The following is a 24,002-nucleotide window of genomic DNA, read 5'->3' on the forward strand; positions in this document are numbered from 1 at the left end:
AGGCCACAGATGGAAAGGGGAGTGACAGGGTGGGGGCCAGCGGAAGGAAGAAACACATGTCACAACCCTACGTGTCTCCTACTCCCTGGGCTCAGGTAGCTGCTGCCACCCCCAAGCTTTGCACTTGGATATTTTATATCGTGTCCTCCCCTCACTCTGCTCCCTTAGTCCAAGGAGCAGGTCGCAGGAGCGAGGGGCTCTTGGAAGATCAATGCAGGAAAAGCCAGGCACGACAGCTCCCCTTCAGACTCTTACTGTGTTACTTACCCGTTAATCCGATGAAAGAGCTCGTTTTCTGTTCATCTAGAGGGGCAGTCTTTACACCCTCAAGCACGACAAAGTCTTATTATAGATCCCAGGTCATGCTTCCTTCTCAGAAGCTGCTGGGTCCTATGTCCTCCGAACTTAGTCTCGATGCCCCCTTCCCAACCACACAGATCTCTGATCTGTGGGATCCACCACTGCTACTCAGTCAAAAAAATAAAACTAAAACAGTTGAGGAGGATGGATCTGAAAAGCCTCATTACCTGAGGCTATCAATCACTCCTGGGATCTAGAGTCTTGTAAGCTGCCCAGCTTTGCTCTCCCAGCATATGGCATCCTCCGACGCCCTCCAGTTTAGAGCAGTGTAATCAATCTCTCCCTCGCCGTTATCCCATATGTCACTGTCACCACATCAATTATGGGTGGACAGGACACTGACAACCCCTCGTTTTACTTTATTTCGCTCACCGGAATGATCTGTTCAAACCCTCCAGACGCAAAGTGTTTCTAAAAACAATGGGGTTTTGGTACACATTGCACTGTACTTTGGGGCTGCTGGATTTCTGCTTTGCCTGTGACCACCAGACATTAGAGACCCGACTTTCGTTGGTGCTGAACATGTTTGGTGTCCACTGACTCCGGCTGGATTTGTGACTGCTCAGCATTTCTGAATGTGAGATAGTTGGTTTTTAAAATATATTAGACATGATTTAAAGAGGAGCCAAAAGTGATATTGGTTTAAAAGCCCACCTATAGACATATTCTCCACCTGTCTATCTTAGGGTTTTCCCTAGGGCCTTTCACTGCTGTTTCCTCCGAGCGTTGCTTTTCCTTTTCAGTTGTTTTTGCCTTCTGATGTGACTGTTGCCCCCACTCCTAAATCATCACAAGAAGGTCCTCAGTAAGCTCCACCACCCTGAAACACCTGATAATCCAAAAAACCAACCTCATGTTTGAATCCAATCTTAACAGTGACATCTTTCCAACTGTGCAATCAGATTAGAGGTGGATGGACTCCGGCTAAGCAGCACTGACATGGGGCGTCTTGATACAGCTTGGATCACAAATGCACTGCCTCCTCATCACTAGCAGGAGGCTCAGAAATTCCCAGTCAACAAGGTACTTTGGCATGAACTTAATGGGACTGCTCACATGCTTGAAGTCAGATACGTGCTTAAGTACCCTGTTGAACTGTGCTGTATTGATCAGCCTTCAAGCTTATCAATACTGCACAATTCACAAGGTAAAACGCCCGTCTCGGCCCAAGAACTTTCAGAAAATGTGCTGAGTGCAGCTAGACTCTGTGTAAGAAAGGCTAATTCTCTGCTACCCCTCTTTGCATGGGAAGGCTGTCTGTTCGCCAATGGAATGTTAGAAGATTTTGCCAAAAGGAAAGTGACAATAGGGAGAAGGAAAATTACAAAACAGAACCACCAACTGGATGCAAAATAACCCTAATGTGATGGGAAATGTGCAAGATTTCCCCTAGTAGTTCCTAAGACAGACAGGAGATGTGATGATGGAGGGGGATTGGCTGAGTGATACACAACAAGCAGCTCCTTTCAACCCCCAAAGCCTGCATTTTTGCACGGTGACTTTCCCAAACGGCACCCAGTATGGCGGTCTATGCAAGACAGCCTGAAGGGAGAGATGTGGCCACACGCATTGCAGAGAAGCACGAACCCCTTTTCCCTTCCAGAGGCCTCACTTTCAGTGGAAGGAGGAGCACAATGTTGAATACAAATCCAGAAGAAGCCAAAGACACTGAATCAATCGATATCCTGACAACTGGCAACACGGAAGAAGAGGTGAGGCGGGAGAAAAACCAGGGCCTACCATGCTTAGGCTGCACACAACAACATTTATCCTGAGTTACACATTCCAAAAAACAGGAGAAGACACAGAAAATGAAAGGGAGTTTGGAAAAAGCAGTGAACATCCCCAGGCTGGGACTGGCAGGCAGAGGAACAACGAGCAATTCGGAGAGGCTTCCCAGAGACCAGGAAGACTACAGCAGTCTCGGTCTCACACACCTGGATACAAATACCCCATCTTGCAGAACAACAATGAACCTGCTCGGCTCATTTAAAACAAATCAAATCGGGGTCACGTTTCCTGCAAGTGATTGTGAAAGATTCTGATCTCAGATCCATGGTGCAGGGCCAGAATCCCTCCTGCTTGCCAGTGAATTTTTGGAACAGGTATTCGACAGACAGTGTTTTCCTTTTACTTGAAACAGTTATTTTTTTTTCTTAAAGGAAATATTTAGGTAATGTCCTAGGGGAAAATTATATTAAGATGCCTTCAGTCTGAAAAGGAGTAAGAACCATAATGGATTTTCCAGTCCAAAGCCCAACAGGTAACAGACAACCTGGGCTAGTGTAGCTATTTACAATTCAGTGGCTCCTCTTTTCTAAACCAGTCACAAATTATTGGATCATTTAAGTTGTTATTGAATTTTTTTAAAACGCTTTTCATAAGTAGCAATATCGCTAATGCAGGTTAAATCATCCCTTTCCTTCGCTTTTGATTTCGGAGATGGTTTTATGGTTTTGTATTGATTGCTAAAGTGCTGGTTATGCCCAAATTTTCATAGGTTCTCTAACAGCTACGGCTCTGACTCAGATCGAGTGCCTCACTGCCAAACTAGATCTATTTGGGGAGGGACACCAGCGTCAATTGACATGCAGAAATTCCAGCATGGTGCAGGAGCACTGCCCAGAACACAGGGCCACACATGCATATTGGTGACAGTTTCTTTCTGAGCGGAAGTAACATGAATATTACAGAGGAGCGTGGAGAACAGTTAGGGGAGCTTTGCTCTCTCCTAACAGCTGAACCTCTGATGGTTAGCTCAACTCAGGCCGTTTGCAGCAATATGTAGAAAGAGAAACATTCCTTTCTTCAAAAGGAAATCGGGCCCTTGGTGGCTTCGTCTCATGTTTGTTATAACCCCAAACTGTTTGTGCTCTGCATGACTCCGGTTGTAATCATTTATTCATCAGTGCAGTCTAACGGCCCCCTCTGCATTCCAGTCTGAAGCTTTTAAACCCTCGCCATGCTGCAGGCATACTGAAAGGGGCAAGTACTTTCCCTGGGACCCAGTAATATAACTAAATATGACAGGCTCTGGTTCCATTTTTGTTATTTCCCCCACACACACATCAAAAGGCATTACTCTGTAACAGATGCTGAGAACAGACAGCAGATCTGTGGGGAAGTGAAGAACAAATATAACTGTGTAAAGCCAAGGTTTGCAAGAACTGATCAAACATAATCCATCCAGCAGTGACCTGTCCCTTACCACGCCCAGACTTCCCTTTGAGCCTGAAATAAAATTACCTTTCTGAAGCCATCGGTGAATGGATGAAAAGACAATCACCTTTCTCCAACTGAAACTGAATGGGAACGCACATTCCCAGCAAGCGAATAGTGCCTTTCTAATGGGTGTGTTCCTTGGCGCTCACACGTTTGTATGCTAGGATTCGCTTTTATTTTAAAAGTAGAAGGACTCACCTGATGTTTGTGCAGCGAGGGGCCTATGGGAGTGGCTAGAACTGGTACTACACAGCTGCAGTGCACGCTTCCTGAGCTGCACCCTACCCTGCCAATGCATCTCAGGGCTGCCTCTCCTGCTGGGTAGAGACTACCCGCCATGCCCAGCCGTGTGGTGGCTTTGTGACACAGACATTTCCTTTAGCTGCAACCAACTGAGATCGGACCCTCCGTCTCCAGAGGTGAAAGGCTGGTGCATTAAGGGCACTTACCACCTAGACATAAGGGCCTAAATTCTCAAAAGAGACTAATGATTTGGGGTACCCAACATAAGACACCTTCAAAGGGCCTGATTTTCACAGGATGGGAGCTCAGCACTTCCTGATAATCAGGCTCCTTTAAGGTGGCTCAAGTTGGACACCCAAAAACCCAGCCACCCCAAATGACTAGTCACTTCTGAAAATGTGGGCCAAGAAATCTACATATCAGCATATTTGTTAACAGAGGACCTCAGGGTACAGGCGTCGCTGCATTACGGCAAGGGGCTTTGCTGACGACAAGAAAGAGCCTTGCATTTAATCACGCAGCCAAACTGGATACACCCTGCAGGGGACGAGAGCATGCACTGTTCATATTTGTATACGCTTCTAAGGAACTGCTCAATATTAGATTGTTTTTCCACGAGAAGTTCAGACAAAAAACCTGCAAAGCAAAGACAACAGACTCTCTCTTGCACAAGGCTAGAAGGCAGTGATACCTGCACCCTGGCTGGCAGCTGCAGCAAAGGGGTCTGGTGAGAGAGACATGGAACTTGCCTCTCAGACCTAACAGTGGCCCCTGTAGTTCAAGGCTGAGGCATATTGGCAAGGGTAGCGCGAGACGCTTGGGCTGTCATGGTCTACATAGGATCTTTCCTCTGGATAAAGTGAGAACTTCATTCTCCAGGACTAGCAATCCAGAAATTACCTTGTGCTAAATTTACTTACAAAACAAAACAGATGTAAGGTCAGAGTGACACTTGCTCTCAATACTTTCTGGGGAGGGGAATCCTACAAGCCTTTCACTAGCTCCCTCCCTTGTACTCCCCCAATTTCAGGCCAAACTTCCATGTGGCTGAGGAAGTTTCTATATGGCTCACTCTAGAGCACTTAACACTGCTCCCAAGACAGACAGAAAGGTGGCTCCAGTGAGATGAGACACACACCCCATGGGTGGAATGTGCTACTTCTATTACATATCTAGCCCCGCTGGGCCAAGGGGCAGTAGAGAGTGTGTCTTGAGCTCAGTTCCCTGCACGAGGGCATGTTACGTTCCAAAAGGAGCACACACCAAGGTACTTAGAATGCCACTTGAAAGGAGCAGAAAGCAATGCTGGGAATTAAGGGTCCATTTATAAACCCTTTCTTAACAAATGGTTAATAGATGCAGCAATATTCTTTAATAACTTACAATAGAAGGATGCTACAATAAGCTTAACCGAGACACTCTTACCAGACGGTGCTATGAAGTGAACTATAACTTGTACAGTAGCTAGAGCAAAGTAACATACGTCTTAGTTTAATAAAGAGAATCTGATTTTATGAAGTAACTTTCACGCTTGAGGCATCTCAGTACACTTTAATGAGTCCTTTTGTGAGCTTCACAATAGCGCACATGCAGCCTCGGACATCAGATGCTGTTAGAGAGGGAATGCTGGCCAGGACACTGGGGTCATTCCAGAACCTTGATCTTTAACCTCCTCTTGGGCAGCTGCCAGAACCAGGCAGAAGGGTCTAAAAAACAATTCCTAACACCGCACTGCACAGGATGCAAACCAAGCCTTTATCTGAGATGTGAACCATCTTTTAGCTAAGAGGAGATAATGCTATTAGCACCAACTAAACCAGACTGGCACCTGTATCTCTGATTCTAAGGCATGCCGCAAATTATGTAATTTAATAAACACTGAAATAATAAAGTATTTATTTTGTATAATGAAGTGTTAGTCATTAGAAACCAAAGGCACATTGGGCATGCTGCTGTGGTTTCTCTTGAAGCCATGCCAGTATCACTCAAGGCTAAATATGTCTGCAGCAGGTTTAGAGTAAGTTCCTAGCCTTGTTTTGATCAGTATGTCAAGTGTTTTAGCTGCCATTTGGGTTTCTTTACATCACACTGTAATTGACTGTTTTCTCAAGGTGCAGTGAAGAAAAAAAAAACAGCAAAACTCAGACTCCTTCTGCGAAATCCTCCACCGAAACTGTGCTTCTTTTCTGAAAGCTGATTTTGGTAGCAAAGGGCATTTTGTAAACAGCTGGTGAAAAGAGACTGGAACTGAAAGGCAGCTTGCATTAAACTCCACAAGAAAGCCTGCTTTACCCTCGTGTGCTTTCTCTGTAGTGTCGATCAAACCACTTTCAGCTCCCAGGGGAGGCCCTTGGAAAAATAAAGGGAATGAAAAAAATAAAAAAGGCAAATAATGTCCTTCAGAGGCCCGACTGCACCGGAGAGCTCTTGGAATGGAGCTGGCTCGCTGCGCCTGCAGCAGACATACTTGCCATGCAGACTGCCCCTGCCCGAGCTCAACCCTCTGGGTCAAAGTGAAGGCTCCGCTCCAGCACAGTCCTCGCTTGCCCTTGGTTGTCAATTCTCACCGAGCGATCGGATTGGAGAATACAGGACTGAGCATCCCCCTCCTCCCAGCAGAGCCCATTCTTCAACGTCAGCTCATTGATTTGCAGATGTCAGGAGAGCAGCACAGAGAAACACAGGAGTACAAGGGACAATCAATCACGAAATGCCACAGGATAGGGAGAAATGCACATGGGGCTTTGGATTGGCTTTGCTTCAGGACTATGAGTGTGCTCTTCACCCTGCCCCCGCCTGCAATTAGCTGCCTCAGGGTATCACCAAGGCTAGTGAGGTATCAAGGTCTTGCCTTCTGCAATAGGTCAGGACAGTGTTGGAAGCTGTCAAGCACTGCAAATGCTAAATATTCTTAGTCTGTGTGTCTATTGAGGTGAGGGTTTCAAAGAGGGTTCTTCCCAAAGACTTTAAGGGCTGGAGTGGGGAAGCTAAGAATGCGGTGATTTTAAATATCAAGGGAAGAACAGTACTCAGACTGGACCCCAAGAACATAAGAATGGCCACACTGGGTCAGACCAAAGGTCCATCCAGCTCATATCCTGTCCTCCGACAGAGGCCAATGTCAGGTGCCCTAGAGGGAATGAACAGAACCGGTAGTCATCAAGTGATCCATCCCCTGTCATCCAGTTCCAGCTTCTGGCAAACAGAGGCTAGGGACACCATTCCTGCCCATCTTGGCTAACAGCCATTGATGGACCTATCCTCCAGGAATTTATCTAGTTCTTTTTTGAACCCTGTTATAGTCTTGGCTTTCACAGCCTCCTCTGGCAAAGAGTTCCACAGGTTGACTGCGCACTGGAAGAAGAAAGACTTCCTTTTGTTTGTTTTAAACCTGCTGCCTTACCCCAGAGAGGACCTGTAGCCGTCTGAAACACTTTATGCACACACGCTAGATATTTCAATTGAAATATGAATGCTGGGCAGTGCCAGTGGCCAGCTACTGCTGGGTATTATCATGGGCTCAGTTCCTGCTTGCTCCCTGCAGGAGCTGTGGAGGCAGCATGCTTAGCCCTCAGGGAAGGAATTTTTTTCTGCCATTCACCAGCAGCCCCTCTGGCTGATTAAGGGGCAATGAGGAGGACAGGCTTTGATGGAGGTTTCCTTCCATTCCTCCACATCTGGAGGGATGGTGACTGCTGTCGGGGACTCAAGGGGGAAAGTGTAAAATGAAGTCAGCATGGCCTGTAGAAAACTCCCTGGGAGAGTGAAAGGAGTCAGGCACGTCTGTGTCCGACAGCTGAACAGAACAACGATTTCTTGCATTTGCTCATATTTATATATCTCCCAGGTAGCCTTATCAGCCCTGAAGCATACAGAGAGGGCACGGTAGAATATTAAAAGCCTCCGACCAGGCCTGCTCATTAGTAATATGTGGGTCCTGATCTTAGCCTGGGGTGGCTGCAGGACTGATTATTGATTTACGCTTCTATAAGAAGTAATCTCAGAAAATGCACACTTCCGTTCCCACTTAAAGCCGGCATCTGCACCTGGAAGCCCAAGTATTCACTGATCACTGAGCCTTCTGGCCACAGAGGAACCGGTGCTAGTTAAAGCCTGAGGGCCAAATTCCAACCTCAGCTATACTGGCATTAACTCAAGTATCAGGGGGTAGCCGTGTTAGTCTGTATCTACAAAAACAACAAGGAGTCTGGTGGCACCTTAAAGACTAACAGATTTATTTGGGCATCAGCTTTCGTGGGTAAAAACCTCACTTCTTCGGATGCACCTGAAGAAGTGAGGTTTTTACCCACGAAAGCTGATGCCCAAATAAATCTGTTAGTCTTTAAGGTGCCACCAGACTCCTTGTTGTTTTTGTACTGGCATTAACGTTGAGTAACTCCACTGACCAAAGCAGACTTAGGCCTTGAGGCACCAGCACCTTGAAATGCACAACTTAAATCTGCTGATCTGCATAGCTCTGCATGGAGAGGGGGACTGCATGGCAAAATATCCCGCCTCCCCCGCCCCCTATGTATTAAGAGGGGAAGTGTTTGGCACTGTTGTTTATTGTACTTTATCCCCTTCGATATTTTATTTGCTTGTTGAATTCCCACATCACGTCCCAGAAGAGCTTGAACTGATGAGTTATAAGGTGTATTGCAATGACAGCCTAAGCTATCCTGAACTCCTCCCCTCACAGGCTCTTTGGCATTACAACGAGGGGTATTTTTTAGGCGTAGTCAGGCATTCTCAGGTTGGGTTTATTTTATCTTGCATGGTGCATTTCCAACTAGAAGCTGGGCCCAAATCTCCGAGCCATGCTGCCCGAAAAGGGCTCAGAGTAGCAGGCAGTGACCAACAAGCAAAGGAACCCAGGATAGAGGTTAGAAGCTTTCCAGGATTTTCCATGTTATAGTGCCACCTTAATGTCCATCCTGTTTCAGCTCCGCTTAAGGGAATGTTTTCCCTAGCTCTGAGAATTTCAGCCTTTCTAGGAGCCCTGCCACCTGTAGCACACCTGGAATGCGAATGCCACAGGCATGACAAAGGATGGCCACTTCAGAGTCCAGTGCTCAGGCTCCCTTCATCTTCTCTTCACCTATTTCTGTCAGCCTCGCTTAGATCATACGTTCTTATCAGATGGCTGCCTACTCACCAGTCTACTGGATGGGGCTGTCTCCAGGGAAGAGGAACAGAACATATGCCTCTCCTCAAATCACACTTGGTCTCAACGCTTGGCACATTGCTCAGGAAGTGATATTTACACACTTTGGGTAGAAGACAAACTCCTCTCTCTACCTTAGGGTCTTCCACAGGACCCATCACCACAGTAGTTAGGTTGTTAATTGAATTAAAGCCTGGACACAAGCGATCTCCCAAATTCTTCTTCAGGACCAACCTTAGGGGGCTCTACAAACAAACAGCACCATCACAAGGGTGGCAAAGGCAATCCCAGGTGGAAACAGACTAAAAGTGTTCTTCTCCCTTCGCAGACACACGTCTCTCTGCTACAACTACTTTCTTCCCCTTTAAAACTGCTGCCCATTGGCATTGCCAAGGTACCACAGCACAGCAAAGCACCAGGCCCGGCGCTTCCTATATCTGCAGAAAAACAACACTCTGATCGGATGAGGACAGTCTGCTTACCACCACCTTTCCTAAGGGACTCTGAAAAGTTTCAATTTTGCTAACTCTCTCCCATTGTGGCCTAGAGTAGGGCCCTGCCATCCAGTCTAATCTTGATGAATTTACTAATGTTTGCAAAGAGCTTGGAGGATGAAAAGCAGAGCTTGCATATAAATATCAAGTATTATTTTCTTAGTCTCACCTGGGGCACTAGAAACTCTAACGCCAGCATCATACCATGTGATATAGCACAAGACATTGAGTGTGAGTGTATTTAACACAGAAAAGGGCTACTGCGAGCTACGGAATATGGTAATACAAAACAAACGTTAAGTGTTTGAGGCAATGCATTACTAAGGTACAGTATGTTACAAAACAAGAGAGTAAGTTGTGTTTTTATCTTTCCTGATCCTAAATTAACTCTGTTATTATTCTGCGTGTCGTGCCCTGGTTTGATAGCATGTACCTCCTAGCGTCACCAAGGAGCATAGGTAATATTACGGATTATTAGCCATTTAATAATCAAACAAGTTAAAACCACCCAGAGAAGCTGCTTTGCCCCAGATTTAATATTCAGTTCAAAGTCTTTTTAACGAGACAATTCATGACCTGTATGTAGCCAAAAGCTAAACAGGCTGGAACTGTTTAAGACCCGGTCTCCAAACTTACTCTAATTAGAATGCCTGGGGTCTTGCTGATGGATTTCAAAGCCAACACACACTCCCCCCCAGGCTCACCTTCTGAGGGCTGAACTCGGGTAGCATGATGCACGTAGCTCCCACCCAAAGAGGGCACAGCAACTTATTGATCACTCCGTGGACATGGTGTAAAGGCAGCACGTGCAAGATAACATCGTCCTTCGTCCACTCCCATTTGTCAACCAGCCCTGTGACCTGGGAGGAAAAAATAGAAAATCCAGCATTAGGATAAGGTGAGCCACCAGCTGAGACATAGAACGGAGCTCTAACCACAGAGAGAGCGTGGCTAATTCAAGAGCCCAGCTCCAACCCTAGCTCTACTGTTTAAGCTGGTAGCAGCATGTCCCTGCCTGGGCTAGTTTCTGGGCCTTGAATGTGAAAAACATAAATTCAAGGGATTCATGGGAAAAAATAGGTGTCAGAATGAAAGTGACACCAGTAAAAAGCAGATGAGAACCCGCAAGGTGGAAGACCTACACCCCCTTTGATCAATGCAAGGAAAGTGGGGTCTCTTCTTTGAGACCAACAGGAGAAAAGCACCTATCATAAAAACAGAACTGAGTGGGAACATGCTGTGTATGTATATACATACATGCACCTATAACTCCATCCGTGTTGCCAAAAAATTAGAAATTAATTGCTGCTGTTTAGGTAGGACCTACACTATTATTAACCTGCTGTTGCACAACCAGAGTCAGCAGAAACAATAGTTATCTAAGAAACTTTGCTGACACCTTTGATAATGCTGCTGACAAAAAGAAGCTGACCTATGCTGGCTTATTAGAATCCATGAGAAATTGAAATTGGGGGCAGGAAGGCAATGGTCCATAAATAGAAAAGAAAATAAACCCAATACTGGGAAAATACTAATTTTAAGCTTCCAAAAGAAAAACATTATTCTCAAGCACTAGAGTTTGGGCTCTTTTAGGCAGGACAATGCCTTTCCGAGCCTAACCTTTGCAGTCACAGAGGTCATTTCCAGCTTGTCTAAAAAGAAAAGATATCTGAACAGTGCTTGTCATTCGGAATTCCATTCCCCTTACCGTAGTGGGGAGGCAGATTTTATCCAGCCACTACAACCCTGGTGTTCTGCACCAAACTGCCAAACACAGCCACTGTTCCATCTGCCTTCCAAATGATCTGAACGCTTGTGAGGAAAGAGTCTTTCCACAATACAGTGAAGCCCTTGTTCTCTCTGTCTAGGCTCTTATATTGCCCCCCTCACCACAGTAGCAGAGCATCTAGAACCATTTTAGTCCGATACCACATCTTTGAGGTGCAATGTATTTATTCCCCTTAATGGTGCGATTTTATCAGCTGCAGGCAGCGATACCAAACTGGCAAGGCAATCAGCACACTCCTTTAGACTTCTAACTCTTTTTGGCTCAGATAGCTAATGGATTTTTTGCCTTGGGGATAGATAGCTAAATAATGCACAGACTTTACATAATAGTGACGTGCTGGATCAAATTATACTTCAGCGAGGGGCATGGATACATTTTTAAAGTCATTTTGCAGGAAAGCAACCAGTAAAAAAGGCAACTTATAGAGTCACTATCACCCCTCCAGGAAAATAGCTGCCCACCCACCCTAGCCTAAGCCACAGTGCATACATACCGGTAAAGATTTTCAAACATGACTAATGGGTTTGGGTGCCAACCTGAGACACTTTAGAGGGGCCTGGATTTTCAGAGTGCAGTTGCTCAAGCTGCACACCCAACAGGAAGCCCCCCAAATCACTAGTCACGTCTGAAAAAACCTGACCTCCAATAACGTGCCATTAGTTTATGATGAGGGAAGTATGACTTACCACAGCTTGCACATTCTGATGGGTACTAAGGACACCTTTTGGTCTTCCTGTAGTCCCACTGGTGTAGATTATCATGGCTCCTCTATTTTTCCACTCGGGACAGTCAATGGCCAAGGGGAACGCTTCCAAATTCTTATCATTTATACATCCATCACTACCAGAGTTAACAAGTGGCAGAACGGGTATTCCCAGTTTCTCAGCACTAGGGGTTATGTCCCTCATATACTCTTCCGTGGCAATGACTAGACTACTCTGGGAGTCTTGGATGAAATACTCCAGTTCCTGCACTGGGTATTTCCTGTACAGGGGAACAGCTATGCCTCCACTCATCCAGGAAGCCCACTGGGCAATCACATATGAGGCATCATTTGGGCATAAAAACGAGATCCGCTTCTCCTTTAGGTCTCCACTGGAACATCTGAGCACTTCACAGATTTGCTGAGACAAGTGGACACTTTGAGTGTAAAGGTCCCTGTACGTGTGCTCTCCATTTTGATCAATGATGGCAATTCTATCACCAAAAGCCAGAGCTCTAGTGAAGACGGGGGTAACCCTACCACTGAATGGTGTTCTTGTGGTGTGCACACCTTTTCTGAAATGTCCAACATTCCTCCGTCCACAGGCAGGCCACCTCCAGCGGTGTACACCGTGAACAAGACATCGCATGGGCAAATTCACATGGCAAAATATCAAAGAGCCCAACATTCTGCCAGCATTTCTTGATCAGACTCGATGCTGTAGAGAGAAATTATATGAACCAATAAGCATGGAGTGGGAATATCCAGGAATTTATACAAAATATTCACACAAAGGAAAAGGGGGTAGCTTTCATTCTAGGCCTGTTTAAGTGCTAGGCCCCATCTACACACGCAGGAAGACAGCCCAAAGCACTCACAGTGGAATCTCTAAAACACAATCTCCCTTAAGACAAAAATGAACATTAAAAAAGCATTTATTTTCAACAAGTGAGTTTAGCACAGTAATTAATGCTTACTGATGCCGTCCTGTAGCAACTCAACACTTCCAGTGACTGAAGAAAATAAGCAAAGGAGGCCTGTCTACCCTTCTGATCTGATTGATCGATCATCACAGGTATTGTATCAGGCACAAGGTTCTGCCCTACATGACACAACATTAACCGAATGGGTACAACAGCCAGAATAGGCGGAAACAGCACACAGTCTGGGCAGCCACCATACGGTACAGGCCAGGCAGTTGGTTTTCCAAGTGAAAACAAGCAAGCAAGCAAATACCCACCATTATTGACCTGTGGGATTTGTTACAGCATTTCTGAATAAAGCGTGGATAGCAGGAAACGAACAGCATTGACTAGAGCCAGGCAATGGGTCAGCATGAGCTCAGCTGGCTCCCCCCCCCGCCAGAGCTCTACCCGTACAGTACTATCCTAACCGGGAGCGCACCCCACCACTGAAATCCTGAACTCTCCTAAACAGTGTGTGTGAACCATGGTAAATTGTATCAAGGTTCAGCAATGTAGAAAAACATCCACTAGGGACTTGGGATGAAGCAACAGTCCCCACCGTTACGGGGGAAGATTATGGGCTGGCATAAGAGTTAGGCATTCTGCTCCAGTGCATAATGACATTAAAGTCCACTCTCTCGTGGAAGAAGTGCAGAAAAAGACTCTTGTTTTTACAGCAATGGAGACAAATGTTAGGAATGTCTAAATGCTATTCATCAGCCACTCCTTTTTAAAGCAATGTTTGTGCTACCGTCGTGGCTGCAGCTTGTCATTCCTCCAGTGGCAGGGCAGAGTGACAGTACACTGGGAGCATCAGGAAGAAACTGCTACAGAAGGGTGCAGGAGAGACTGGGTAGAGGGTCTCTGGAGCCCTGTCCAGGGCAGTGCCAACACTGGAACGGTGCTTGTGAGCTGGAGCAGCAGGCCCAGGAGGAAGAAAGGGAAGACTCTGATTGGTTGACGCTGTCCTGAGCCACACACTGATCGTCACAGACACCCAGCCAAGGAGAGGAAGAAAAATAACGAAAGGGCTATGGCAAAGGGCAGGAGAGAAAGGACTTTATGTTGCTTCTTATGTAACAGTGACTATTAAAGTTTAACTCAACAAGTGAAGTATCCTTAAAGTGAAACTAAAACAAGCCAATTTCTGTCCAAATGCATCTAAACTTTCATTTCACAAAAAAAGGAGTGCTACATTCAGTGATGGGGTTTCCTTGACGAGGTCAATGGCCATTTGACTTTATAGGACTTCTAAAAAATCTATTTATTGCAACAGCTTACAAAACACAGCTCCCCATAGCAGGAAGTAGCAGAAACAATAAACAACCGGAGAATTTGTTTGACAACTATCAATGTAAGATCCAAATGATTTACAGCTCAACTGTGCTTGGCACCAGCTCAGATGCCCCTGTTGCTAACACATACCGTCAGCGATGGATTTTTATTTAGTTTTTGCACAGATGCAGCAGTGCGCTTTCCTGTCTCTCTCATCCACACTAATGAAATTTCCCAAATAAGAAACTTGTTTGCACATATTTTGTTTGCGGAACAACCTCAATTTCTATTTCCGCAATGAAGCCTGTGATTTAGTGCAGAAACATCTTAAAGCGGGCTTTAAACTAAGAAGTGTGGTCACTGCATGCACATGACACACACCAATGAAATGGAAAAAACAAACAGGTGACACTAGCATGACATCTTTCCATTTCTCACGTTCCTCTTTACAGATAAATTTAAAAAAAGAAAAAAGACAACACAGACTGTTAGCAAAACCAGAATCACCTCTTTCTAACTAGTAGCCCCAAGGCCAGGTTGCTGGTGAGAGCACACACGAAATGTTAACAGGGGTGTTAATTGGAACTGACTGCATTTCCACTTTGTCACTGAAGAGCAGAGAGTTCCAAGCCAGTATGGTTAACTACACTTGGCTTAGTTGGTTTCCCCTGTAAAGCTCAAAGAGCCAGGTTTTAGCTGCCCCTTCGAGGCTGCAGCTTCAGAGACTTACATCATCCTCTTTTCACCACAGTGCCAGTGCAGATTTAATGGAACACTAAGCAACAGCAGCTTTCACTGGTCCTGTACATTTATGGGCTTCACAGAACTTGTGACACCTGTGTATAGTATTACAGAAGTGCTGGACGTGCTTTGTGGCAAGGGCCGAGGCAGATTCCTTTCTTTTACGTTTTTCAGGGAGCTACACCAGTAACAGGAATCAAATTTGAGTATACAGCTGAGTAAGATGTGCTGCCGTGGGATGGGGACTGAAGGAGCAACACAGCAAGTCAATGCACTAGCTTTTGTCTATGGAGACAGGTTCAAACCCTACCCTACTCTGGCTAAGGTAACAAGCGAAAATACATTTGGTGGTTTCACCCCAGCTCTTGACATCACAAAGCCTTGCAATGAGTGGCAGAGAAGACAGTGGTAATTATGGGCAACTGTGGGATCCAAATTCTATACACAATAAAGCATCACCACTGTTGAAGGTGGGGAAGGGGAACACAATCCCAAACCAACTAGGACTGGCCAGAGAAGCAGGAACTATACAATTAACAAATTGATATATAAGGAGTTAACATTCTTCCTTCATCCTATACAGCTTTTCCATCCCCCAGCTCCCCACTCCAATGCTTTACTCAGCCAGAAATTACATTTCTAAAGGTAGGAAAACAGGAGCCAGCCTCACATCTCTCAAATTAGGAGTAAAAAACAAACAAAGGTGATCTCAGAATGCTAATGGAGCCACAATACAATGCAAAGTAACTGGGTAACTGTCACAGATTTATCAATGTCAGTTCATTTTCCAAGACACTAATAACCATGTATTGTTCACATCTGACCACTAACAATATGTAGACTAAATGGTGGTATAAATCCTCTTAGGAAACCTGCTGGGATTTAAAGTGGAAACCTGTCACTTATTTCAGATGATGCTACCGTGCAGCCTTTCAGGAGGAAAATAACATACTGGTTAAAATGAAATTAAGCATAGCATTAAAATAACTGGTGGATTATTTCCTTGCAAGCCACAGCTTCTCTACAGATGCCCTCACATCATTTACAGTCTTACCTGTATTCTTCCTCCTGCACAACACAAACCATAATCACTCTTCTCTTTCATATGCTGAAGCACAGCCGCTTCTGAAGGAGCAAAAAAGAGAACTGGCTCAGCAACTCTAAGCTATAAAAACCCATAATACCATCAGTTTATGATTCAGATGTATACAGAAAACACTGCCCATTGCTTTAGATCGGGGTAGGCAACCTACGGCATGTGTGCCAAAGGTGGCACACGAGCTGATTTTCAGTGGCACTCACACTGCTTGGGTCCTGGCCACCGGTCCGGGGGGCTCTGCATTTTAATTTATTTTTAAATCAAGCTTCTTAAACATTTTAAAAACCTTATTTACTTTACATACAACAATAGTTTAGTTATATATTACAGACTTATAGAAAGAGACCTTCTAAAAATGTTAAAATGTATTACTGGCACGCGAAACCTTAAATTAGAGTGAATAAATGAAGACTGGGCACACCACTTCTGAAAGGTTGCTGACCCCTGCTTTAAATGTTTGAAACTAGACCACACAAAACCCCAGAAGATATCTTCCAGGACACAATCCTGCTCTGATCTCTGGGAATGGACAAAGTGACAAAGTAACATAGGTCTGAGGCATCTCTAGCACCTATGACTCTGTTGGAGACTGGATACAAACTATCACGCAGCGACCTCAGTCATTCCTAGGCCCTGAGTCACCCCTCAACCATCTCTAGGAAGAGTGGTCCAGCTACACCCTATGAAGAAAGATCATGCCAGTGCACAAATTCCCTCACTGCTAAGAAATTTATCTCTTGCTTAAAATTTTCCTAAATCATTCCTCGCTATTCCATCTCTAATTCACCCCTCTTTCAAATGTGTCTCTACAAATCCCCATTATCTAATCTCACTTTGGTCACAGTATAAATATATCTGTAATTATAAAAACACACTAGATGACTTGAGCAACACTCTTTTTGCTGAGCTAGTCAAAGGGTCTGATCCTGACCTCAGACACGTGGTTATCACTGCATCTCTTCCAAGATCAGCTCTTGCCACTGTAACTAATCTTGCAAAAGGAGTGTGCCCCATTGTCCCAGAGAGCAAAATCAAACCAGAAGCGCACACAGACCACCAGATAACATTCTGCAGGTTGTCTGCCTCTGCATCACCTGATGGAGTTAGCGTGTGCTGCTCTGAAGTGTGTGAAAAGACCGCTTCCATCAAACTAACAGAAACTCACATCTGTTGTCTGCAGAAAGACCAGATGCTTTCAAACTTCCTAACTTCCCAAACAGCTCTGTCAGCACTTCCATCCAGAAATTTAGACAACTCAACAAATCCCAAAGGACTACTGTTAAATGTGGATCAGGAAAATGAGGGAGTATTTCCCCCAGATAGAGGAGAAGGAAGATGTGGGTGGGCATATTGTGACTGGAGGAAGTGGTTTCAGGGTGGTGGGATTTATTTAAAGAGGTGTGAAAAACTTCAAAACAGTTTGTATTTTCAGTGTTACTGTTTCCATAGTTTATTTGCATGGAAGTCAGGCCCCCTGAGGCTGGTGTATCCCCCTCCATGCAAGCACTGAGCACATGCACTGTGCCAATCCGCACACCCTCCACTCCCCAGAGCATATAGATAGCACCAATTGCACCCCACAACCCCCCCACAAACAGATGGACAACCCCCCCCCCCGACCCTCTAGTGCACATGGACAGCACCGATCAGCAACCACACTGACCCCCCAGCACCCAGCCAGCAGGACGTGGGAAACTGAAGGCCACAGGCAGATGCAGCTGCTGGAGCAGCCCACCCCCAGGAGGGGTGCGCAGGCACGTCTGGGGAGGCAGCCCGGGGGCAGAGGGCATTAGGGAAAGGCACCGTGGGGAAGATGGGGCTGGGAGGAGGAGGTGGCGGGTTGGTGGACAGGCACCCTGGGGAGATGGGGCTCGGGCAGGTGCCCTGGAGAAGGTGGGGGGTTGGACAGGCACCCCAGGACCAGGGTGCGCTAGGGAAGGGCACCCTGGGGAGATGGGGGCGGGGCTGGGGCGGGCACCCCAGAGGAGGTGGGGGGGGTTGGTGGACAGGCACCCCAGGGCCGGGGGGGGCGCGCTAGGGAACGGCACCCTGGGGAGATGGGGGCGGGGTTGGGGCAGGCACCCCGAAGAAGGAAGGGGGTTGGACAGGCACCCTGGGGCCGGGGGGAGCGCTAGGGAAGGGCAACCTGGGCAGATGGGGGAGGGCACCCCGGAGGAGGTGGGGAGGGGGGTTGGACAGGCACCCCGGGGCCGCGGGGGCACTAGAAGAAGGGCACCCTGGGGAGATGGGGGCGGGGCTGGGGCAGGCACCCCGGAGGAGGTGGGGAGGGTTGGTGGACAGGCACCCTGGGGAGATGGGGGCGGATGCCCCGGAGAGGTGGGGGGTTGGTGGACAGGTGCCCCGGGGCCGGGGGAGAGGGGGAGCGCTAGGGAAGGGCACCCTGGGTAGATGGGGCGGGGCTCGGGCGGGCACCCCGGAGGAGGTGGGGGGTTGGACAGGCACCCCGGGGCCAGGGCGCGCTAGGGAAGGGCACCCTAGGGAGATGGGGGGTTGAACAGGCACCCCGGGGCCGGGGGGGGCGCTAGGGAAGGGCACCCTGAGGAGATGGGGGAGGGCGCCCAGGAGAAGATGGGGGGGTTGGACAGGCACCCCGGGGCCGGGGGGGGCACTAGAAGAAGGGCACCCTGGGGAGATGGGGGCAGGGCTGGGGAGGGCACCCCGGAGGAGGTGGGGGGGTTGGACAGGCACCCCGGCCCGAGGGGGGGGGGGGCGCTAGGGAAGGGCACCCTGGGGAGATGGAGCGGGGCTGGGGCAGGCACCCCGGAGGAGGAGGTGGGGGGGTGGACAGGCACACCGGGCCGGGGGGGGGGCTAGGGAAGGGCACCCTGGGGAGATGGGGGAAGGTGCCCCGGAGGAGGTGGGGAGGGGGGGGTGGACAGGCACCCCGGGCCCGGGGGGGGGCGCTAGGGAAGGGCACCCTGGGGAGATGGGGCGGGGCTGGGGCAGGCACCCCGGAGGAGGAGGTGGGGGGGGTTGGTGGACAGGCACCCCAGGGCGGGGGGGGCTAGGGAAGGGCACCCTGGGGAGATAGGGCGGGGCTGGGGAGGGCACCCCGGAGGAGGTGGGGGGGGTGGACAGGCACCCCGGGCCCGGGGGGGGGGCTAGGGAAGGGCACCCTGGGGAGATGGGGGAGGGTGCCCCGGAGGAGGTGGGGGGGTGGACAGGCGCCCCGGGGCGGGGGGGGGCTAGGGAACGGCACCCTGGGGAGATGGGGGCTGGGGCGAGGGGGTGGCGGCCGGGCCTCACCTGCCGGGCGGCGTCCCGCGGGGGTCGGGTCGGGTCGGGTCCGTCCGGGAAGTGGGTCCCCGCGGAAACCAGGCGCCGCCGCCGGCGGTTCCGGCGCGGGTGGAACCGGCACGTGGAGCCGAGGCCGCATCTGAGCGGGGCTGGAGGAGGGGGCGCGAACCGCCCCAGGCCCTGGCATCGGGTGACACGCCCCCGCCTGTGATGTCACTTCTCTGTGACGTCACTGCTGTGACATCACAACCCTTCGAGGGTGGGGCTGGCGTCACCTTGCAGCCCCACCAAGGGGGACCAGATGTCCGGATTTTATAGGGACAGCCCCGATGTCCAGGGCTTTGTCTTACAGAGGCGCCTATTACCCCCCACATCCCCCTGTCCTTATTTTTCACACTCGCTCTCTGGTCGCCCACGTTACATCACAATGAGCTTCTGCAACCTGCCCGCCGGCCTGAGCCCCTCCGAGACCGTCCCAGGGCAAGTCACTTTCTGGGGTAGAAATTTCTCCTGCCAGTAATGCCCGATCAGGAGCCTTCCCCCACCCTCGAGACATGTGTGCAGTGACCATTACTGTTTGTATTATGGTAGCATCTAGGAAAACCAAGCAAAGACCAGAGATCTATTGTGCCAGGCCCTGTGCCCCCATGTAACAAAGAAGATGGTCCCTATCCCAGAGAGCTCCCCATGTACATGGCAGTCAGACAGGATGCAGCAGCTGAATAAAACACAAATGGGGGCAGAGGATGAGCCTCCATGGGAGTGACCCGGTCCTAGACCCCACAAGTTTATTGAAAATGGTTTCTAAGTGGAATTGTTCCCAAATCCCAAACTTGCATTCAAGTTTCTGGGGAGGCTCATAGAGATGTAAAGGGAATACCTGAGAACATATCCTGCCCTGCAGATGTGATGGCCGCTATCTTGGCTGACATACCGGGAACTGAAGTGGGCCATCCAGAACTAAAAACACAAGCTGTTAAATGGCTTGAACTAAAGCTAGCAGGGTGGGGCTGTAACAAAACTCAGATCCTCTGTGGACTGGGAACAGAATGGCATCTGTAAGACACATTTACAAGTGGATTAAATAGAGAAGCAGTGGCAGGTGTCAAACAATGGAGGTGAAAACCACAGTGTAAAGACCCAGTGCAAAGCACGTGCGAAGGAGAAGCAGACAGCCAAGAACATGGGAAATCGACCTGGAGAGTGTAAATTTGACAACGTTGCACCTTGGAGAAGGTGCAACATGTTAACTATTCAACTCTGCTAACACTAATCCAAAAGCAGTGCAGAACCCCCCCCCCCCACCCCACACTCAAATAACAATTGGAGCTTTTCCTCGTTAGGGCACAACTTTTATACTAGCATCCTTCGACACACCAAACTTTTATTTTAATCACAGACCCTCGAAACTCCACCTTTTACTTTTTCCAGGCAGGGAAACAATCTTAGCAAGCAATGGTGTCAGGCCGTCTGCGTATGCAAGGCACACATTGCATGCCCAAGCCAGCTGTGCCCAGGGGATGATTCTGTCCAGTCCCCGAATGTGCACGGAGGACACCATTTTGTAGAACAACCTCTCCTGCACCGTATGTGTGAGGTCACCTGGAGAACATTTTTCATGCAAGGATGGAATTGCATGCCTGACTACAAATGTCATGGAATGCCAGTGGCAAGCAGAGCAAACAACATTACAGGTGCCACCATATGCCATGCAGGGTTGGGAGAATGAGGACGTCTTCTAAACAGAATCTTCCTACTTCAGCAAAGCTAATAGGTGTTTATATTTTACTAAAATGATCTGTACAAATCAAATCAAATGCTAACTTTGCAGTCTCTTTTGGGAGCCCTCTGTCTGGTGCTTTGCAGATCAAGGACTCACTGTTGGTAGCCTGTTGCCACGTTGACAACTTCACTCCTCTGGCACAATGGAACTACAGTTAAGGTAAGTTTATTTGTGCAGGAGACAGTGCTTTTTGCAACACGGGGGAATGAACTCCCCCAGGAACTAAGGACCATCACAAACCTTCCACTCCTAGGACAAGGTGCATTCCTTTGGCCTTGGCTTCTCTAATGTAAACATAGAGTGACATATGCATCTGTGGGTATATAGAAATTAGAAATAATGCACAAATTGTATACTGTATCTAATAAAACAATTCCAAACCAATCCACTGTACATACTTCTCCTCTAGGGGAGAGGATGAGAGAACAAACACGTCACAAATATTAGTCACCCTGCTTAATACATAGCTGGAAGATGCTAGATCAGGGGTTGGCAACGTTTGGCACGCGGCTCGCCAGGGTAAGCACTCTAGCGGGCCAGGCCAGTTTATTTACCTGCTGACGTGGCAGGTTCGGCCGATCGTGGCCCCCACTGGTCGCGGTTCGCCGTCCTGGGCCAATGGGGGCGGCAGGAAGCCGTGGCCAGCACATCCCTCGCCCGCGCCGCTTCCCGCCACCCCCATTGGCCCGGGACAGCGAACTGCGGCCAGTGGGGCCACGATCGGCCGAACCTGCCGCGTCAGCAGGTAAATAAACTGGCCCGGCCCGCTAGGGTGCTTACTCTGGTGAGCCGCGTGCCAAACGTTGCCGACCCCTGCGCTAGATACTACAGTGATGAGTGCAGTATTAAAAACCTACAAAAACCAGAATAGGATAGAATACACAGTCTGCCACACACACTCCCTCACTCAGTCTCCAAGAATACAGACTGCAGCCAGATCTCATGTTTAACAATTGAGATTGCACCTGACACCACAAACAATCTCATGGATACGTTTTATATGTAGAGAGAGACAGAGACAGAGACAGAGACAGAGAAGCAGCAAAAGTCTAAGCCACATGCAAATATTTATTCTTTTTACAAATGTCCCTCACTGGATCTGAGTAAGTGCTAGTCAGTGTGAGTAAGGGCTGCAGAATCTGGCCTGTCTCTCATTCTTACTAGATCTACGCCCAGTGAGTCTGTCAGTTACTTCTGCTTTATTGACACAAAACCGTTTTATGTTGGTTAGCCCTGCAGAGCCAATCCAGCTCAAGGAAGGTGACCTGGATTCTGTTCTGGCTCAGACCCTGGGTGCAACGTTCTCCACTCAGCGCTGATTGCAGAATCCTTTAAAACAAAAATTGCTGTAAAAGGGATTTGAGCTGGACCCCAACGGAAGAGACTCACTGGGAGCCCCACAATGGCATCTCCTCAGAGTCTCGTTCCTAACCACCCTTTAACAGATGGCTTTGAATCCTCTCTCTCTTCCCCCAAACTGATACTTATTGCTGCAGACTGAGTGTTTTCAAATGTAATGGCTGCCAGTGTCATGACCGGGGATGGAGGTGGAGGGCAGCAATGGGCGGCTGACTATTAGGCTAAAGGAGGAGGGAGCTGAAACCAGTTGCAGAAAGAAAAGGAGGGTATTTACTTGGCCCCCCGTTAATGAGTACCTGCCACGGGCAGGAGGGTGGCTGAGTGCAGTGGAGGCTTCTCTCTAAACTGAGTGCCCTGAGTCTCCAGAGGCAGCCACTGTGCTGGGTGGGCTGAGCTCACTCTGTCCTTCCCAGCTCACACCTTCGTCATAATGATCCTCGAGTGCTGGGGGCCTTGGCTGGCGGCAAGTTCACTTTCCACTTCGATTCTGCATTTCCGGAGTTCGGCTTCCTGCCCTCGCCAGTGACTAAAACACTTGTGTGTGGAATGAGTGTCCTCCGAGCTACCGCAGCACTTCCAGTGCACCCATCCCTGTAGCATCTGCTGCAGGTGCCTTCCTTCCACTTCTTCGTATGCTACAGTGGAAAAGCCCAAATCCTCCCTTTGGCTTCCCAGTTCATCTGACTCCTGACACCAGAGCCGGCTTTAGGCCAATTCCACCAATTCCCCCGAATCGGGCCCCGCGCCGAGTGGCAGGGCCACGGGGGGGGAGGAGGGGAGGGGAGGGGCAAGTGGCCGAGAATCCCTTCCCTGGCTAGAGGCTCCTTCTTAATTTTTACTCACCCGGCGGTGCTCCAGGTCTTCGGCAGCACTTCGGCGGCAGGTCCTTCAGTGCCGCCGAAGACCCGGAGCGAGTGAAGGACCCACCGCCAAAGACTAGGAGCGCCACCCGGTGAGTACAAGCCTCACATGTTTTTTTACGTGGTTTTTTTTTTTAGTCATCCCTGCCGGGGCCCCGTCAAAACTGTTCAAATTGGGCCTCGCACTTCCTAAAGTCAGCCCTGCCTGCTACATGGCTACCGGGGCCAACATTCTCAAAAGTGGGCACCGATTTTGGTTGTGGCAGTACTTGGGGGTGCCCTACTAGAGACATTTGCATTAGCAATGACCGATGTGGCAGGCAGGCGGAGTTGTAAGAGAAAGATCTTTACGAAACATGCTGAGAGGCTGCTGTTACCTGCTGAGGCCCTAAAGTCTGAGAATAGCAGCCTGACCCAGTCTTGCATTCCTGAGTCCCACCACACTAGGACCTTCCCAAAGCCTGGCCCTCTTTCTCCAGTTCCACTTCATCTTTTTAGAGACAGCCAGAGCCTGATTTTCCGAAGTGCCGAGCACCTGCAGCTCCAGGCCTAGGTATCTCAGGCTGGACACCTCTAAAAGGGAGGCGCCCATAATGAGTGGCCACTTCTGGGAAGGCAACTGACTAACCTCTTGTCATGCATCGCTGGCAGGAGACAGGTTATGGAGGAAGATGCTGGAGCAGATCT

General features: G+C 48.7%; 1 protein-coding gene across 5 annotated transcripts in view; it reads right to left on the reverse strand.

The window, feature by feature from the left end:
• The window catches only part of ACSF3 (acyl-CoA synthetase family member 3), a 113,159-nt gene extending 93,694 nt beyond the window's left edge, over positions 1 to 19,465 (reverse strand). Inside the window, exons 1-4 of one of the 5 annotated variants that reach the window (XM_054049330.1) lie at positions 19,323 to 19,465; positions 16,011 to 16,081; positions 11,959 to 12,693; positions 10,188 to 10,343 (exon numbers count right to left, since the gene is read on the reverse strand). In XM_054049330.1, the coding sequence (XP_053905305.1) occupies positions 10,188 to 10,343; positions 11,959 to 12,663 (861 nt within the window). In that variant the 5' untranslated portion in view covers positions 12,664 to 12,693; positions 16,011 to 16,081; positions 19,323 to 19,465. Of the gene's footprint in view, positions 1 to 10,187; positions 10,344 to 11,958; positions 12,694 to 16,010; positions 16,082 to 17,718; positions 18,005 to 19,322 lie in introns of those variants that run through there. The other 4 variants (XM_054049333.1, XM_054049331.1, XM_054049332.1 and 1 more) reach the window with 4 other exon arrangements.
• Positions 19,466 to 24,002: the final 4,537 nt, after the last annotated feature.

Source organism: Malaclemys terrapin, chromosome 14, assembly GCF_027887155.1.
Source record: "Malaclemys terrapin pileata isolate rMalTer1 chromosome 14, rMalTer1.hap1, whole genome shotgun sequence".
Taxonomy (NCBI): Eukaryota; Metazoa; Chordata; order Testudines; family Emydidae; genus Malaclemys; species Malaclemys terrapin.